General features: G+C 36.4%; 2 protein-coding genes across 6 annotated transcripts; both read left to right on the top strand.

Moving 5' to 3' along the window:
• Positions 1–339: 339 nt before the first annotated feature.
• Positions 340–11,738, top strand: LOC104103405 (probable serine/threonine-protein kinase SIS8). 4 transcript variants are annotated; one of them, XM_033658007.2, is made up of 15 exons: positions 346–899; positions 1,185–1,513; positions 3,099–3,536; positions 4,385–4,485; positions 5,454–6,442; positions 6,552–6,770; positions 6,868–6,908; positions 7,533–7,601; positions 9,052–9,152; positions 9,349–9,427; positions 9,525–9,623; positions 9,715–9,783; positions 10,761–10,810; positions 10,936–11,112; positions 11,327–11,738. In XM_033658007.2, the coding sequence occupies exons 2-15, from the start codon at positions 1,268–1,270 to the stop codon at positions 11,484–11,486; spliced, it is 2,838 nt and encodes a 945-aa protein (XP_033513898.1). In that variant the 5' UTR covers positions 346–899; positions 1,185–1,267; the 3' UTR covers positions 11,487–11,738. The 4 variants fall into 4 exon arrangements, with proteins under 4 accessions (XP_018628739.1, XP_009609596.1, XP_033513898.1 ...); XM_009611301.4 differs by having other exon boundaries at positions 345–1,513; XM_018773224.3 differs by lacking the exon at positions 346–899 and having other exon boundaries at positions 1,375–1,513; positions 3,080–3,536.
• Positions 11,739–12,573: 835 nt separating this feature from the next.
• Positions 12,574–18,246, top strand: LOC104103406 (uncharacterized). Of its 2 annotated transcripts, none has more exons than XM_009611306.4 (10): positions 12,574–12,730; positions 12,836–12,905; positions 13,425–13,492; positions 13,886–13,947; positions 14,546–14,627; positions 14,746–14,979; positions 16,052–16,180; positions 16,265–16,326; positions 16,409–16,525; positions 17,892–18,246. In XM_009611306.4, coding segments are annotated over exons 1-10 (876 nt in total). In that variant the 5' UTR covers positions 12,574–12,679; the 3' UTR covers positions 17,893–18,246. The 2 variants fall into 2 exon arrangements, with proteins under 2 accessions (XP_009609601.1, XP_009609600.1); XM_009611305.4 differs by having other exon boundaries at positions 16,409–16,549.
• Positions 18,247–19,138: the final 892 nt, after the last annotated feature.

The raw sequence follows: 19,138 nt of genomic DNA, 5'->3' as shown, positions 1-19,138 counted from the left end.
GATATGAAGTTAGGATTTGAGCTTTATGAGTTCAAGATTATAATCATCTTAAGCTTATGAGTTTTAAATTAATAATTTTTATATATTCATTAAATTTTTTAATACAAGATTTAAAAAAAAATTACTGGGTTTGATCGAACCACCTCCGCCCCGTTCATGCAAACTCCTGGTACTGTATTGGGAGCAAAAACAGCCAATAGCCATTCAGTAGTGCGCGTGTGTGTAAGAGAGAGAGATCCAAAGCAGGCAAGTTGGTTTTCTTCCCCAGCAAAATACTTTAGTACTAGACTACTAGTACTCACTACTCCATTTTTTATTATTACTTGTAGTACAAACTTTTTTCTTTGTTTTCTTGGACACGGGAATATAATAAGTTGGTGTTGCCAGTGGTGGTACCTTAACCTCAGAAAAAACCAAGTGGGTCAGCTCTGATTATTGAGGTCCTACTCCCCACTAGTTGGTCTTTGCTGTCTTTGCCCTTACTCCCTTTCCCAATCTGACCACTGAAATCCCTTTTCACTTTAATTACATTTATTTCGACTATACAATTAGTCTTTCTTCCCTATGTCCATTTAAGCACCATTTTCTATATCTTTGTTGCATTTTGCTACCCCTTTATTGGTTTGCTCTTATTGTTAAGGCAATAAAGGAGAAACCTTTTTCAAGATTGTCGATTGGTTGTGTGTATAGAATATATGAGTATTCTTTAGGGTGAATTCTTAAATTGTTTTCAAGATTGAGTCTTTTTGCTGCTCAGGAGAGAACTGACAACTGGGGTCTATTCAGAAGTGAAGCAAAGTTCGGTTCTTGGATTTGATTGGTCAAGTTTTTGGATGCTGACTTTAAAGGTTTATTGGAAGAGCTTAAACTCTGCACTTCTTGTTATTGCTTGTTTTAAGGTAAGTGATTTGTAATTGAGATTGATTCATGATTGGAGTGCGACAATGGAGAGGTTTATGGCCAGCTTTTTTGTTTCTTTAGTAGTATAAAGTATTGTGGTTTAGCGTATAGTGAATTCAACATGAAAAATTTTCTCAAGAAACTGCATATTGGGTCAAATCAATCAGAGGATTCAGAAGGGTCAACCTCATCCTCAAAGAGCAAGAGACTGAGTGATGTTTCATCTCCTGAAAGGAATTCAAACTCTAGAAACTCTCAGGGGTCTGATAATAAACCTTTTTCAGCAATTTCAGGATGGTTAAATTCAGTTACAAATCGGAAAAGTCCTAGTCCTCCGTCTTCCTCGAATGTGAGTAGAGGGAACAGAATGGAACATTCTGACTCTGTGACTATTGGTGAATTGGATGCTGCTTTAGATGCTGTACAGCGTGATTCGGAGTCTAGCAACTCAAGGGATCCCAGTGTAGAGGAAGAATATCAAATTCAGTTGGCTCTAGAGTTGAGTGCGAAGGAAGACCCTGAGGCGGTGCAGATTGAGGCTGTTAAGCAGATCAGTTTAGGCTCTTCTGCCCCAGAGAATGCTCCAGCAGAAGTTGTAGCATATCGGTATTGGGTATGTTTGTCGCTGTCTATTTGGTTCCATACATATTCCAACTCTTAGTTTACTTTGCTTTATACACTTTAAGGCATAGCTTAGTAATCTTTTAGGTAAATATATTGTATATCAAATTCATTTCACCAAAAAATAAGAAGAAGAAAGGAAATGGCCATGTCATTCAATCCCTTATGATCTGACTGAGCATATATTGATTTTACTTTGATGTGATAAATTGAGTATGCCTTTGAAGTTTGTATATCTTTTCTGTGGATTTTGGTTGAAATACTGCTGAACAGGCATCTAGTTTTTAGTTGTATATGTAATTCAGCCTTTAGAATTCCAGCATTGTAAGTGTAATGGTAATGGTAGTTGTCTTGCTGCTGATTGTATTTGTCATTCCTCAAGGTGTTGGTTATTAGATTCGTTAATCCTAATGCTGAAAAAAAGCACTTGGGCCCTCGGCTAAGTCTGGGGATGGCCTCAAGCTGACTTGAGCATGAATTTTACATAATCCCAACAGAGACAAAAACCAATAGGTGATTTCTTCCCATCTTGCTAATCCTTCATGGGCAGAGTTGCTCGGTACCTATACTGGTGGGAGGTACCAAGTATCCAGTAGAGGTGTGCGAAAGCTGGTTCGTACACCACGGTTGTCACCAAAAAAAAAGGAAATTGAAAGAACTAAAAAGAAAAGTTCAATTTGCAGCAATTAGGAGGTATACTGTCTTCTCATTGAAGGAAACCAACACAAATACTCATATCATGGGGTCCTGGGTTGTGTTATGGATGAGAACCCATTAGTAACACATATAAGTTACTGGAAATATTAGAATTCAAAATGCTGTAGTGAAAGTAGCGGGAAAAACCCGAGTTTAGCTTGACTGAGGAATTATGTGACCAATGAGTATAAATAGTTGATGGATATAAGTGAGGAGAGAGAGATGCCAAGTACAAACTCTACTGACATTATTGGACCTGAAATTACTCAACAAAATAGAAAAGGAATAAGCTTCGAAATATGGGTTTAGAGGAAACACTGTCAACGACTACACATGGAGAATACAAACTTTCTGTGGCAATGTTGACATGCCATCTGGGAAGGTTCGCGTTCGCAAGAAATTTCCATCTTTTACCTTGGTAGTACTGGGAGGGTAAGCTTTGTTCTGGTCACACTCAAAACCCACCTTGTCACATGTTAGGCGCCATCTCAGTGTAGCGTTTCCTGCTAGCTCATATGATAGGTGATTCGCAACACATTACAAGCACCTTCATTTGCCACAGGCAAGAGTCTATAGTTCGAATCTATATTGTGCTGTGGAGATATCATAGTCATTGCTCTGCACATATTTCCTTTTTTTTGTTTCCATATTCTTTGTCTGGCGTGAAAGTGGTACCAATAGGTTTTCTGTCTTTAACAACCAGAAAGTGGAATTGTAGACAGCTAGATTGTCTGAAATGTAGAGAGGTTTATTTTGTGGTGTATAAGTGCTCTGTTGTATCATCAAATTAGTTTCTATTTGTGCAAAAAATTCCCTTTCTAGTCCTATTCCTCTCTAACACATGACATATCTCATATTATAGATTTATCAATGCTTCACAGAATTACAATGCTCTAAGTTATGATGACAAGATCCTGGATGGATTTTATGATCTGTATGGCGTCCTGATGGAGTCCAATTCTTCAAAAATGCCATCCCTCATTGATCTGCAAAGAACAAAAGTATCAGATCATATCAGTTGGGAAGCCATCCTTGTCAGTAAAGCTGCAGACTCCAAGTTGTTGAAACTTGAACAGAGAGCTCTAGAGATTGCTGTTGGGCTGAGGTCAAAACTTATAGATTTTTCAGACAGCAGTTTGATGCAGAAGCTTGCTGTGCTAGTTTCTGACCACATGGGGGGCCCAGTTGCGGATCCAGACAGCATGTTGCTTGCATGGCGAAGTCTTAGTTTTAATCTAAAGGCAACTCTAGGGAGTATGGTTTTGCCTCTTGGTTCTTTGACCATTGGACTGGCTCGTCATCGTGCACTGTTATTCAAGGTACTAAGCATTTTGGACTCTAAAACCTACAGCTTATTTGATTTTTATTTGATTGTGATGGATTTTTTTGTTCTCTTGCTTGTTGACAATGAAAATGCATGAGATATCTGAATACCCTTATCTCACTTCCAAAGCCTAATTAACTTTTATAGTTGGCTAAGACTGTGAATGTATGACGATGACCTTCTTTGGGTTGGTGAAGAAGATATCTACTCATCACAAAAAATGATTGGTTCTGCGGATGGAGAGTGTACAATCTTAATATAGAACAATAAACTCATTTAGGCAGAACGTCAGCAGAGGGCCTTGGATACACCATTAGATCTGAGTTCACTTCTAATCTGAGTTAACTCCAGTATTTGTCCCCAAGTTCTCGTTCCTTCCAACTACTTGTCAGTATTCTATATCCATTGCTTCTGCCTTTGTATCTCCTTGTTCTGTTTCATCCTTTTTGTAGAGATTAGTTGTGTCTGTACGATGACATTCGTCCACAGGTTTTGTTTATGTTTGGTGCATTAGCATCTCAAGGGTGCTTTTATTTGTCAAATGGAATCTGCTAGATATCCCCTTCCCCTCTGTCCCACTTCTTTTATATGTACTTTAATTATACTAATTAAAGTTTGAGCCATGAACAACAAAGAGTCCTATTGCTTTGCAGATATAGTGCTTTTGACTGTTTTGCATCATCATCATCATCACCATTTTCATCCTACATGATCGTCATCAACATTATTATTTTTATTTTGGATATTTTCTCTTCCGCTTGCTACTGGTCAACCTTACCCTTTCATTTTCTACGATTTGACTATAATGCCATAACATTCTTTTGACTTCTGAAAATTGTATAGGTTTTGGCTGACAGCGTGGGGATCCCTTGCCGATTAGTAAAAGGAAAGCAGTATACAGGTTCAGATGATGTTGCAATGAACTATGTGAAGATTGATGGAAGGTTGCTGCTATTCATCTTATCTTCTTTCCTTGATGCTATAGTTGCGATCTTTTTCTATTATGTTTCGTCAGCAGTATACATATTGGGACTTGGTCAGAATTTTCACTTTTCTTGGATATTCTTCCTTGGCTGGTATGCATTGCATGAATACATCTTATGAGTTAGTCAGAGCAAGCATCAGCCTTATAACACGAAATGTAGTAGCAAACTGCCAAGGTAGGAGCAACTTAAGATGCGTGCTTTAATGAAGAAAAGGCACAGAATGAAGAAAAAAACTTTTACATAATTGAAAAGAAAAACTATAAACGCAAACACCACTAATATTATCAGGAAAGTTGAAAAAGAAGTGGAATGTATGAAGTAAAAGCCTTCTTAAGCTTTTGATCAGATGCAAGATACCGTTTTAAGTTTCTAACTAGTAACTAATTCTCTTGTACTGAATTTTAAAGTTCCTCTTGCTAAGGTACTCATTTATAAAGTTTCCTTAAAATTGCTATATCGTTTCGCAAGCTTCATTTACTGTTCTTTCCAGGCCTCTGAGGCTCATATATTACCCTAAACTTTTAAAAAGCAGTTGTTTGACTGGTTTAAGGTGCACAACTTAGCGCTTTCACTGGAGCACCACCCAAGCCAGGTAATGTGCAGAGCTTGCCCTGCGTCTCACTTTAGGGCTTAAGCACCATTTTGACAGCAATAGGAAGCATAATGTTCAAAATTTAAGATAAAATTCTTGAAAAGTTTGTTTGGTTTAGTTGATAAAACGTTTCAAAAACCTATAGTAATTAATTTGGAATGTGAATATGTTTCTCCAATTTCCTTCATAATCAGCATGTCATGATCTTAAATTGGTGCTGTTGTTTATGTACTGCAGGGATTCGTTGAATACTTTGTTTGAGATTATTTTTGGATAGTATAATTTCTTCTGAAGTTGTCTCTTTCTATTTACAAAGTAGATGATACATTTGCAGGGAGTATATTGTCGATTTGATGGCTGACCCCGGCACACTTATTCCATCTGATACATCTGGAATTCATGGAGACTATGAAGAATCTATTCTCTCCATCAGTCCGTCCTCTAAAGATGTTGATTCTCATCCGGGTTCCTCTAGCAATGGTATTGCTTCATCATTGGAAGATCATTCAGATTATGGAACGGCAGACAAGAGATCCAGGTTTGCAGAAAGCACTACTGCAGGAAATGAATCTCCCTCTTCTAGTAATTCGGAACAGCAGATAAAAGCAGAGAAAGGATGTTATAAAACTTTCAATGATTTTACGAAGGAGCAGGGACAAGAAACTTCTTCGAGAGCTGGGCATGCAAGATCTCCTTTTACACATGCAAGATCTCCTTCATGGACAGAAGGTGTTAGCTCTCCAGCTGTACGCAGAATGAAAGTAAAGGATGCTTCGCAATACATGATTGATGCCGCAAAAGAAAATCCACAGCTAGCTCAAAAACTTCACACTGTTTTACTTGAAAGTGGAGTTATTGCACCACCAAACCTGTTCGCTGAAATGTATCCAGAGCAATTAGATGTATCTCATGTAGAGGGAAAATCCAGACTAGAGGAAATAGAACGTAAGAAAAGAGGCGAGTTCCAATTCAGGGGTCAATCTGATGCGAATCGTGCCCGCTTCTTACCTCCTCTGCCTTATCACGGTTCATACTCTAAGGGCAACGCATGTGGATCATTTGAACCTCAGCCAGATGTGAGAGAAGTTGGGGAACAGCAAGTCTCCAGACAGAGTGAAGTTGCTCCGTCGAAACCTATGAAACAAATGCCTGTTGCTGCTGCCGCCGCTGCAGCAGCAGCTGTTGTTGCTTCTTCGATGGTAGTAGCTGCAGCCAAGACTAACTCTCATACCGACCTCCCTGTAGCAGCTGCTGCCACTGCCACAGCTGCAGCAGTGGTAGCAACAACTGCAGCTGTCAGTAGGCAATACGAGGCACTAGGAGGTATATACAACTTGTCAACAAATTGTTTGTTCCATTTTGGTAACAACATGAAAATTTGGAGAGATGTGCCATTCACCAGTTAATCCTGCTGTCTTCCTTAATCATGTAGACTATGGAAGAGTTGATGGAGATGCTGATACTGCCATTTATGAGCACCAGCGAAGTGGTGATCAAGAGCATGAGGCGCTAGGAGCAAATTCAGAGGGTGAAAGAATATCAGATAGGTCAAGCGGTAATGATAGCGCTAAATCAGATGTGACACTTGATGATGTGGCAGATTGTGAGATTCCATGGGAGGATATCGCCTTGGGTGAGCGTATCGGACTTGGTATGACCTGCATTATGTTTTACCAAACTTGAAGCTTCTGTTGTGTAGGTGATTTAAACTCTGTTATCTGACACTTCTCATAATCTTTATGTTCTAGGATCCTATGGAGAGGTCTATCGTGGAGAGTGGCATGGAACTGTAAGTTCATTATCCTTGTGCCAATTGGGGTTTCATTTAATTTATTTTGCGGTTGGTTCAAAAGAAATTTTACGTGGTATTTGTTTCCTTCACGCATAAAAAGGCAGAGCAGAGCTTTCTTTTTTTATCTAGCCGAATAACTAGATTGATTGCAACTTAAAGCTAACAGATCCAAATTGCGGGTCAAATATTCAAGAACTTAATAATGAGAAGATTCCTTGATCTTTTGGCGACTCTCTTGTGGATCAAATTTGCATTACGTTCTAGACACTGTTTACACTTGAGAATCTGCTTAAATTTCTGTATTTCAAATTTGATATGATGGGCCCTTCCCCAGACCCGCGCATAGCGGGAGCTTAGTGCACCGGGCTGTCCTTTTTATTTTATTTTATATGATGATGTCTCTGTTTTTTCGACTGCTGAGTTATTTGCTGAACCTGTCCGGTTCTGGGTCAATACATTTGTAGCATACACGTAATCTTGTACAATAGCTTCTGTTATTCATTCATTCATTCATTCATTACAGTCATCAACTATAAATGAAAACAAATAGACTGCACTTAAGTGTTCCTTATTTTCTTCAACTTGAAGTAATACAAAAAGATTAAGCCTTCTTATTTACAGGAAGTTGCTGTGAAGAAGTTCCTGGATCAAGATATAACCGGTGACTCCCTCGAAGAATTTAGAAGTGAGGTATTACCCTTGTCTAACATAGGCCACTATCAGTGTTCTTAAATATTACAACGCTTGAAACTATCATCGTGCCCCCAGAGATCTTACTCTTGAATAAGTTTTAAAAGCTGATGGCAAAATCTTGGAGGGAATAATTTTCAGTCAAATGCACAATTAGAACTATAGCTGCAAGCCTGTGACAGATGCTCTAGTTTTCAGTCAAATGCACATATTGAGAGAAGCATTCACATATTCAAAGGAAAATGTAAAAAGAAGTATGAAATTGTATGATCAATAGTACCTTTTTAATTCTTATCAATTTTCTAGTCGACGCCCCAGTGTCTTGTTGCTCAGCTATATATACCAGAGATCTCGAGTCTGCGTTCGTACTCTTGCCTTTTCTTATAACTAACTTGGATTATTAAAAGAAACTACACTATCAAACACAGTAGTAAGTTTAAGATTTTAAATCTAGTCTAGTATTGCATAAAATGGAAGAAACAACAGTCTTCATGCATTGCATCACCGCTGGAATCCGAACTCCTCCTCTTGCGTTTAAAATCACACTCGTATTCCCTGTATGCCCTAATTAATCCTTTTCATTAATTTCCACATAATGTGAATTCCTCAGGTACAATTTTAGCATAATCTTAACTTACTGAAAACAGTTTTGTTGCTTTTAGCATACTCCTATCTGACCAGAGGATTCTTCTATCTGTTAAGCAAAAAATTTCAAGGGACAAATACGTACCAGATACTTTATCCGAACTGTATTCCAACATTACTTGGAACAAATATATAGCAATACACAACCTGATATTTAGTATTCATTTCTGTTTTGGTTGGCTTCATCAAAATTTCAAGTTACCAGAAAACTGAAAAACTTTTGTCACTTTTTTTTCCTAACTCATACCTGATGAAACATAGGTATTTAGTTCTGCTTTTCCTGATCACGTTTATAATCTCCTACGGGCTTTTCTTGCTGTAAGTCGTGGTAATGAATTATCAAATATATATACATAGCATGATGTCCGGTCATCATTAACAGTTCTGCCGTATTATTGTTAAAGCTGGCGAACATTTTGTTCTTGAGGTAATTCGGGTTTAAACTTTAAACTGTCTTCTGGATAAGAGATAACTCTGCAAGGAATTATCATTTGTATCATATAGCAAGGCGGTATAATTATTTATTTTAACTTCAAAGAAAAATAGTTTTACTTTTTTATAGTTCTGCTGCATTATTAACAAAGCCGATGAAAGTTTTCATGAGATTTTTTTCTGAAGGGCGTCGCCGAAGGTATTGTGTGCAACAATCCATTTTAATCACTTTCTGAATTCTGACACTAAACCAATCCAGTTTCCCCTAGCTGTGATGATAGCATTACAGTGCTTCATCTTCTGATGTGTTGCTTACCTTAACTTCTGGATTGCAATTTGTTGTATACTCTAAATTCATCTTGTGGCTTGCAAGGTGCGGATCATGAAAAGGCTCAGGCATCCTAATGTTGTTTTATTCATGGGGGCTGTCACTCGTTCTCCACATCTTTCAATTGTTACTGAGTTTCTTCATCGGTATGTTAAATACTATGGGAAATTTAGAGATAATTGAAATATACCTCACTTTTATGGTGATTTTGGTCGTCAGTTTATGTGAAGTGGTGGTTTATATGTTAACCTGGAAATCTGAAATAGAACCACCAGTCAGCTGGAAATTTGGACTGTGGTAATGATAACTTGGATTCAATTTTTTTTTTTTTTTGGTCTGCAGAGGCAGTTTATACAGATTAATCCATCGACCCAACAATCAGTTAGATGAGCGAAGAAGGTTGAGGATGGCTCTTGATGCTGTATGATCACACTTTTTTCATTTTTAATTTCTCCATATGTTAAGCCATTTACATTAGTTTTTGACTTTCTGATCTGTGTGCTTTACTAAACTAACAGGCTCGAGGGATGAACTATCTACACAACTGCACACCCATGATAGTTCATCGAGATTTGAAGTCTCCAAATCTCCTAGTAGATAAGAACTGGGTTGTGAAGGTGGAATTCCGTTAACTCTTAAAACTAGGAAATGTTGCTGCTTGCTTTTCACTAAGAATCCATGTGATACGTTTTGATTTTCTGTCTCTAGGTATGTGATTTTGGACTGTCAAGAATGAAGCACAGCACATTTCTTTCATCCAGGTCGACTGCTGGGACGGTAAGCAGGACAGTTGAAATCTATTGGTTTTCTGTTTGAACTTCAATATACTTGCTCCTTGTTGCATTCTAGAGCTGCTGGTCTTGCCAATATAACTCAAACCGATGATTGATATTTCTCTTATATATTGTGTTTTTTGTTCCACACCATGCCTGGGTATTTCTTTGGGGAGCCTTTCTTGATGTAAATTGTAATGCTTCTGTCCTGTATACTGGCTAATAATTGCACGTCATTTTATATCAGCCCTTCAGAAGATAAGGTCAATGCTGTTGGTCCTTATACTCTCTGGCCTTTGAAGATGTTTTTATTGCCATTTTCTCCTGAAAGAATGTTGCTATGATCCATCCATGGTTCGGAAAATAAAAATTCATGAGAGGTTTACCTTCAGGGAAGAGTGTCTAGCTACCAATTCTGTATTTTAGATTTTCATCTATATGATTTCAGATTTGTGAAAAAATAATTACAAAGCCAGCTTCTATTTGATATTACTTTCTGCTGTTTTATTGATCTTAGATTAAAAATTAAAGCTTCTCTGGATATTTCAAGGTAATTAGCTACGTTATAGGAATATACTTGCTCATGATGGTGATTGATAAACATGCCAATTTTGATAAGAAACAAAGCTGTACTATTTGGTATTTTCGTGGAAGACACTGTGTAGTTAAGCTTTTTGCAGCACACATTTGCAATAACGAGGATAGAAAGTTAACAATGGCAGTAGTACACCAATTTCCTTTAGACCTGCAGAGGTGTAGCATGCGATATTTTTTCTTTATGAGTTAACTTAACATGCATCGAAGTATAAAATTTTGGTTATTTAGTGCAGATTTGTCACTGTTATGCTTGCTTAGAGATCTTTTAAGTGTTTTTATGTACTTTTGGAATGTGAAACATTTGATTGGTTTCTATGTTTTGCTATATATGTAGTGATTTTCCACATCAGCTCTCATATTTCTTTGAGTCATTTTGTTTCTCAGGCAGAGTGGATGGCCCCAGAAGTGCTGAGAAATGAACCTTCCAATGAAAAGTATGTCTAAACAAATGGTTTAGAAAAATTCCAGGCAATAAAGGGTGACATTTTCAAAAATAAATTGTGTGTATTTCTTCCTGGTGTATGATGCTGATGTTGGACTATTAAACTGTGTGCTGCAGATGTGATGTATATAGCTTTGGCGTCATACTATGGGAGCTCTGTACTTTGCAGCAACCATGGGGAGGAATGAACCCGATGCAAGTTGTTGGTGCTGTGGGATTTCAGCACCGACGTCTTGACATACCAGAGGATATGGATCCGGCTATTGCAGACATTATCAGGAAATGCTGGCAAACGTGAGTATCTATAATGTTTCGGTCCTGTGGCGACCAGCTTGTAGATTTTTTTCATTATCTTTTTCCGGAATTTCGGCCAGCCATCCTGCTGGTTATAAATTTTTAGTTGATGCTTTTCTGAATACAACATAAAGATACAGATGATTCATATAGCCGACCACGACTAGTTCAGGATAAACATAGATGATTAAACAATGTGCTTTTTTACGTGCAGAGATCCAAGGTTACGGCCTTCATTTGCTGAGATTATGGCTGCTTTGAAACCACTACAAAAGCCTATAAGTTCCCAGGCACCAAGACCACGGGCTGGCAGAGGTCCGATAAAGGGTCAGCCATCGCGAATCGTAGAAGATCCAACTGCAGATCAGGATTAGTGAAGGAGGAAAGGGGAGTATCTCTTGTTAGAAAGGATGACAAGTGTAAATTTGTGCACAAGAAACTAAAGGAAGGCATCAAAAGATCCTGACAAATACATTACTTCATATTGAGCCAATGGTGATTCTTTTGTTTCATCTTTTTAGTATTTTTGGCAGTGTTCCCCGGTCTTGAAAATTGTCTATCTGCCCTTGTATATTCATTTTGAAATTCTCTTTTGTAATTAAAAAGGAATTTGTTGCTTAAAAGAAGCTCAAACTCTTCTCTGCAATAAGCGTTTAACTAACCCAAACGCAAAGATTGCACTCCCTCCGTACCAAGTTATACGGCAGTGTTCGGATTTCTCGAGTCTCACAATTGTCATTTACTTTTTTAATTTTTTTTTTTTTACGTAGTTTTCAAATATGTAAATTTTATTTTAAAATTTTTAAAGGTTCGACAGCCGAATTTATATCAAAATTGATTCTCGAACACATAATTGGGGCATAGAAGTAATAAACAATGGGGTAATATGCATGTTATATTTTCTTAGGGGTCGTTTTGTAGGGCGTATGAGAATAGTATTGAAATGTTGGGATTAGTTTTACTGTGATTAGTTATAGTGAAATTATTTTTTATCCACTATTTGGTTTGGTATATTAAAAATAATATACATTGTGTAGGGGTGTATACATGTTTATCCATGTATTAAAAATTATGGTATTACTAATATCATGTATTAGTTATACATAAGTTGAAAAACACTACCATATAAGAGATTTATAATAACAAAGCTAATACAATATACTACTTATTATTTTTCCGTAATACATCCTGCCAAACGACCCCTGAAGGACAGAAGTGAGGCATTGGAATCAGTAGTTGCTAAAAATATAGAGTACCATCTTACATGCTCATGATATCCAAATCTTTTAAATGAAGCAGTGTAAAACAAAAGGAAGGAATAAAAGTACCAGCTAAGGTAAACAAGGAAGGAATAAAAAATCATGAACGAGAAAATTAAATGAGAAAAGATTTGGGTAGACAAGTCAAAAGCAGCAAAAATTCAACAACAAATCCTAACCACACAAAAGGCAGTAGATTATGAGGACAATACTAGTGGTGACGTAGTACGTATTTTGAAGATTCTCAATTACCCAATATAGTAAGGATTCCATTAGGCATTAGTACGTACCAATTGTTGGAAGAATTAATGGGGACAGTAATCGACTCCCATTTCTTGGGACTAACTGCCATTGTTACAGTAACCACCTCCTTACTTTTTCTTCATTCTTTCTTCCTTTACACCCTTTACAAACAAATAAAATCTCTCTAATTAATTCACTCTTTAATATCTTTTTGTTGGCAGGTTGGTTACCAGTTTATCTTTTTTATAATTACAGCACTCCTCAAGTTTGATAAAGTGACTGACTTCGCGGGTAAGAATGTTTGTCCTCTAAAACTATGTTTAGTGTAATCAATATAATAGTTTGGAATTTGTTTTACTTAAAGAATAACTGCTTTGTGCCTATCTTGGAGCTTTTCAAAGTTAAGTAAAAGGTTTGTTGCGTAGCAAGATCAGCAAGCCTTATTCTTTGAAATTTGCATTTAAGAATAAAGAATCCATTTTTGGGGTGCAATAAGATTTTGTATTGTCTATCGGAAACAACCTCCCTACCTTCACAAGCTAGGGTAAGGTCTGCGTACACACTACCCTCCCGAGCCCCCAATCGTGAGATTTTACTAGGTATGTTGTTGTTGTTGTTGTAATAAGACTTTGTATTCTCGAATGTATCATAGGGATTTGCATTTATTGTGGAAATTCTCAGGGGATATCAAAGGGATTTACATTTATTTTTGAAGTTCACCATGTTACTGCTAAAAGAAGCTCAATTATGAACCATGATTTATCACTTTTTGTTAATGATGTCTGTCATTTTCTCATTATCTTCACACAGGAGGTACAAATTTCATTGTGCTTGCTGCTTTAACTTTGATACTAAAGGGTTCATGGAATTTTCGACAGGTAAGTCGTTTTCTTCAGTTTCTGATTTAATTTTGCAGTTTGTCTAATTTGTTCAAGTTATTTTTGTTGACATATCTCCCCCAGCCCCTACACAAGAGAATAGAAAGAAAAGCAGCTTCCTTTCCTCTTTGTCCCATCTAACTTTAGTCATTCGAGATGGGAACTTTGCTTTCAACAAGCACTTCCATGCTTTGAAATGGACAGCATTACTTCTCCACTTTGACAATTTCTTGCTCCACTGAAGTCAATCTTACGAGCTTTTAAGTTTTTGTTGCACATATTGGCGGTGTTTTGTGCATATTTGGATCAAGAATGAGCTTAAATACATAATTAAGCATGCCCCAAAGTTGTTGCATATATATTTTTTTAAACTCTATTTTGCTCATCTTTCAGGTGGTTTTGTCTGTGTTTGTCGTGGTATGGGGCCTTCGACTCGGGCTATTTCTATTAATGAGGTAAGGCTGCCATTTTATTGTGTGTCATGTGTTAGTATTTTCAAGAAGCAGATAATTGCTCTTTTCATATTAGAGCCTAATTCTGTCTTCTCATAATTCCAGATTCACAAAATCCCCTTACCTTGTTTCCATGCTCTAGTTGTATGTATAGCATCCTATTTTTGTAACTTAATGTTACACTGTGTGGATAGTACTGAAACACCACTCTGATAAATACTCTTAATGGTACCACCTCCACATTTAAGTTTCTGTCGAAATGTTTCCTCTGCTTCTTTACAGCACGAGCAGTCGAGCACTCTCTATCCTTTCCTTCTCAACTTCATATACTAGTGTCGACTTTCACTTGCACTTCTAGGCATCTTTCCACATTAGTGAATGTTTTAATCAGGATATTACAGTGGATATATCCTTTTTTCTTTGGAAAAAAATAATTCACACATCTTAAAGTCACATTGGAGGTGTGTTGAATGCAATAGCTCAATCTTGCACAAGTGATATGATATTTCAGTTTGCTTGATTACAAAATTATTGTGTTCTGTAGAAAAAACAGAGAGGAATGTTCGTAACAGATACTAATTGGCCTTTTTGTTCGAATCAGGATATTACAGTGGGGCGAGGATAGACGTTTTGATGATAAGCGTGATAATCTGGGTAAATTGGCAGTATTTTGGATATTTCAGGTTCTGTTTCCTTTTCAAAACCATCTTACCAAATTATCATGCATATCCTGGTTTTATGCTTACAGCAAGATAAGATTTTTCTCACTTAATGTGAATCATAGTTTCATTTCCATTACAGGCAATCTGGGTATGGACTGTTAGTTTACCGGTAACAGTTGTTAATGCAAGTGACCACCAGCCATCTCTTCAAGCAGTAGACATTATTGGTTGGATTATGTGGTCTATTGGATTTTCAGTGGAGATTACAGCTGACCAACAAAAGTTGGCATTCAAGAACTCCCCAGAGAATAGAGGAAAGTGGTGCAATGTTGGAGTTTGGAAGTATTCCCGTCATCCAAACTATTTTGGCGAGGTCAGACTTTCAATTTTCTCTTTATATTGCTGGGATATAGAAATTTGATATCCTCGGGGCTAAACATGTCGGATCTAGAGTTCTCTTGCTTCTGTGCTGAGAATGTTTCATACACAAGCATTATTGTACCACAAAGGAACGTTTTGATCTCTATATGATCCTACTTATCTTCCTAAGAAATATTTCCTTCTTCAAATATTGAAGGGGAGCCTTGGCATAACTGGTAAAGTTACTGCCATGTGACCAGGAAGTCACTGGTTCGAACCGCGGAAACAACCTCTTGCAATATGTAGGGTAAGGCTGCGTACAATAGACCCTTGTGGTCCGGCCCTTCCCCGGACCCCGCGCATAGCGGGAACTTAGTGCACCGGGCTGTCCCTTATTCAAATATCGAGGTCCTACTTCCCTTTTTGGTTGGTGGCAATATGATGTCCATTTTTCTTAAATGGAATGTTTTAGATTAGAAGTACATGGAACATTTCAATCTTCCTGTAAGGTAATTTTCAACTCTACAGCTCTACTATGTTTACATTTTTTAGAATACCATAGTTTTTAACTTTCTCTGCCCAGTCAACATAGGACTAGTAACGTGGGACAATGGGAATAATACGAATTCATAGCAACAAGTTGTCAATTTACACAGTGCTGTGCACAAATCAAATCCTGAAGCTTACAACTCATTGGTTTCAATCACACAATATTTGTTTATCCTTTCTTGATGTGTTTATTTCATGTCTCGAGCAATGATACATTGCCACTTTTGGCGAGCAGGGAGTGGTGAGGGGTCCTTTTTCTGCATAATGAGCTGAAGTGGTTATATGTCAAAAAATAGAAAGGATAGAGTTTTTTTGGTTTGGTTGGTTAGACGGCAGAGGCAAATCAATAAGATTTTCTGCTTTAGGCTACCAATGTAATTATGTTTTCTCCGCATAACAAGTGTTGCATTTCACATGAAGAGTAAGGAAACGCTTATTTGAATTCTTGAAATCTTCATTTCTTGGTTGTATTTTTTCATCTTTTTCCAGTTTCATCTATCATTAAACTACATCGTGCTTTTTTTACTTGTCTTCAGATCCTTCTGTGGTGGGGAATATTTGTGGCTTCGACACCAGTGCTTGAGGGTGCTGAATGGCTCGTTATTCTTGGACCAATATTCTTAACATTGCTGCTTCTTTTTGTTAGTGGCATACCCCTGCTTGAGGTGCTATCGTTTACTTATTTCTTTTGACTACCGCATGTGCCCCTTCAAACATTAACTTATACCATTAAAGTGTACATTAAACAGGAATCAGCAGACAAGAAACATGGAAATGTAGCTGAATATAGAGTATATAAGAGGACAACAAGGTCAGCACATAGATTCTAACTGCTTTTTTCCTGATTATTGATGGAAAATGTAACATTGATTTGAAAATTTTGAATGTTTCAGCCCTCTCATTCTGCTGCCCCCTGGATTATACGGAAAGCTTCCTCCATGGTTCAAAACTGTATTCCTTTTTGAGTTTCCTTTGTACAGTCGCAATCTTGCCCAAGACGAGTTAAGCTGGTAAAACTTCAATCTTTTACCATGGTAATTTTCATGGTTTAATTAAATATGGTTTATCTCAATTAATTTCAATAGCTTCGTATATTATTATGATCTCTTTAGGTTCACTTCAGTTAACGGAAAGCACTTACTTTGACTTGAGAGTCGAGTAAAATTGTCTTTTGTGTGCTCTATAAGTTTGGTAGCAATCTTAACCTTCTTTGAGATTCTAATGACCGAAAGCTTTTTTTGAAAGAAATTTGGTCCTTCTCTAACACCGTGATAAGTTCCGGAAGCATATCAGATGATAGAGCTTGAAAAAATAGAAAGATGATGAGTGTTGACAAGATAGACTATTTACCTGAACTAGTTTAGCTGTTGCACATATCTGTTCTAGAGCAAAAAGATATAAAAAGAAAAAGAAAAAGGAAGAGAAATAGTCTCATTAAGATGTGCCAAGCACACAAAAGAGATGTAATAAATGGAAATTCTGTCTTAACATGCTTTCTAAAAAATCCAAAATGTTGCTTGTTTTCTCTCTTTAGTGAAGGCTGCGTACAATATACTTTTGCAGTCCGGTCCTTCCCCGGACCCCGCACATAGCGGGAGATTAGTACACCGGACTGCCCTTTAGTGACTTGAGAGCATAACAACTCTCAAGAGCGGCTCAAGTATATACATGGCCTAAAGCCAAAATTTAATGAGGCTTAAATTTTTAAAAGAAAGTTATACGATATGTTTTTATTTGAAATCTATTTTTCTAACTTTTTGAGATACAAAGTGTTAATAATCCTTTTTATAGTCGATTTTCCCTAATAATTCATTTTCAATTGATAATATAGCCAACTCATTTAATCTTTCTTGAGATATTGTTAATTTTAGATAAGATTTTATAGAGCAATAGAAGTATAGAACTATTAGAAGCTTAAATTTCTTGGAGAAAGAATGTGAGTAAGAATATTAAAGAGAAAGACAGAAAAGGAGATTAAAATTTTTATACGTTATCTAATGAAGGAATAAGAAGTGAAAAATTGAAATGTTGGAAAAACTATTCATCTATCCGTGTTTAAGTAAGTCAAATTATTACTTTATTTATGTATCTAAAGAGCTTTCTTTCCTTTTATATTAAAAACTCTACTTTTGTATTAAAAGTACTAAATATTATTTTTTAAATACCTATAAACCTATTATTTTTAAAATAATGGAGCCAAAATTTGGGGGCCTAGGGCTCAAGCCTTACTACTAAACACATTAGAGCCGGCCCTAACAACGCTGATACTTTTAGATACTTTAGCTTGTTTCAACTTGCGAATTTGCATCCACTGCATTAGTAATTTGGTTCATGTGCTTCTGATTTTGCTTATTTTCTACATCCAACTTTATGCAGATGACCTTCTTATGAAATTATAAGGGAAGTTTATATTCTGTGCGAGGTACAGAACTGAAACTTGCACGTTACATGCAAGATAGCAACACTGCTTGCTGAGTTACAACTGAATTCTCAACTACTATATATTCAATATATAGTTTATTCTTTTTCATTCTTCATCTTTTTGGTTCCTTTTGTTCACTCTCATCTTACTTACCCTCTTTATTCGTCATTTGTATATCTAATTTTGCTTTTACATTTGGTATTGTGCAGTTACTTCTCTGTCATTGTAAGTTTGTTACTTGAAATGTTTTGTGTTGGAAAACTAATTCAAAGTTGTAGTGGGAAATCAAAACTCATTTAGGGTTTGGTATTTGCAAGTTTATTTAATTCATGTTTAAATATGATTTGTAGTCAGAATTGTATAGGAATAGGTTTTCATGTTTCTAGTTGAAATATGTTTCGTACTATTATAAATAGGGGTGTTGGAATATTAGTAGCTTATTTTATATGTGGAGATTTATGGAGAACTTGCAGAGATCATTCAGAGATTTAATAAAATATTTTCTTTCATTTTGACTAACAACTAAGCAGGCAGCAACAATCTATATGAAGTTTGTAAATGCTGTAACAGTAAAAGACATAACAAAAAGCAAAAAAAATAGACAATAAGAAGTCAGAGATTCCTAACCTCAAAACTTTAACTTGCAAGAAAAAGAAACTAATTGCAACTCTTACACAATATGAACACTGAAATAAAACAAAATGTTATAGATCCAATCCTAGAGTACTGGAGTAGTAATAAACTACTTAAAATCAATTAGACGTACAACTAAAATTTAAAAATAAATGTGAGGAAATCTATTGATGTTCTCCAAATATACTTAGCCAAAAATTAACTGTCCTCGGCAGCAGAGCAGCAATTCCAAATAAACATGAGGCTGATTCTCACAAGAAGTGTAATTGCAGAGATTTTGAGACATATATTTAACATATGTGGTAAACAAGTTGGTGGTTTGAATGCAACATAACATATGAAACTGATTACAAATATTTCAACCAGCAAAATAGAAAATGAAGTAAAGGCATGTGAGAACGAAAACTAAGACCAACTGTTGCACAACATTCATCCTCTATGTCTGACATCTTTATTAGTAGTAATTATGTATATATTGTTGAGAGCTGAGATTTTGAGTGATATTTGTAAAAGACTTAATTAAGGCCACATTTATAGTTAGCAGCGGGGTATACAAATGAAACCGATA

The sequence above is a fragment of the Nicotiana tomentosiformis genome, chromosome 6 (genome assembly GCF_000390325.3).
Source record: "Nicotiana tomentosiformis chromosome 6, ASM39032v3, whole genome shotgun sequence".
Classification (NCBI taxonomy): Eukaryota; Viridiplantae; Streptophyta; class Magnoliopsida; order Solanales; family Solanaceae; genus Nicotiana; species Nicotiana tomentosiformis.
This window is presented reverse-complemented; position numbering and strand designations above follow the sequence as displayed.

What these genes read in the sequence shown, in the direction of transcription:
- LOC104103406 (XM_009611305.4), top strand. Translation starts at nt 12,680, where the DNA reads ATGGGGACAGTAATCGACTCCCATTTCTTGGGACTAACTGCCATTGTT. An exon ending in GTTCATGGAATTTTCGACAG is followed by an intron (nt 13,493 to 13,885) that starts GTAAGTCGTTTT and finishes CTCATCTTTCAG; the next exon opens with GTGGTTTTGTCTGTGTTTGT. An exon ending in GTGGCATACCCCTGCTTGAG is followed by an intron (nt 16,181 to 16,264) that starts GTGCTATCGTTT and finishes TACATTAAACAG; the next exon opens with GAATCAGCAGACAAGAAACA.
- LOC104103405 (XM_009611301.4), top strand. Translation starts at nt 1,022, where the DNA reads ATGAAAAATTTTCTCAAGAAACTGCATATTGGGTCAAATCAATCAGAG. An exon ending in GGGTGAGCGTATCGGACTTG is followed by an intron (nt 6,771 to 6,867) that starts GTATGACCTGCA and finishes TTTATGTTCTAG; the next exon opens with GATCCTATGGAGAGGTCTAT. An exon ending in ATCAGGAAATGCTGGCAAAC is followed by an intron (nt 11,113 to 11,326) that starts GTGAGTATCTAT and finishes TTTTACGTGCAG; the next exon opens with AGATCCAAGGTTACGGCCTT.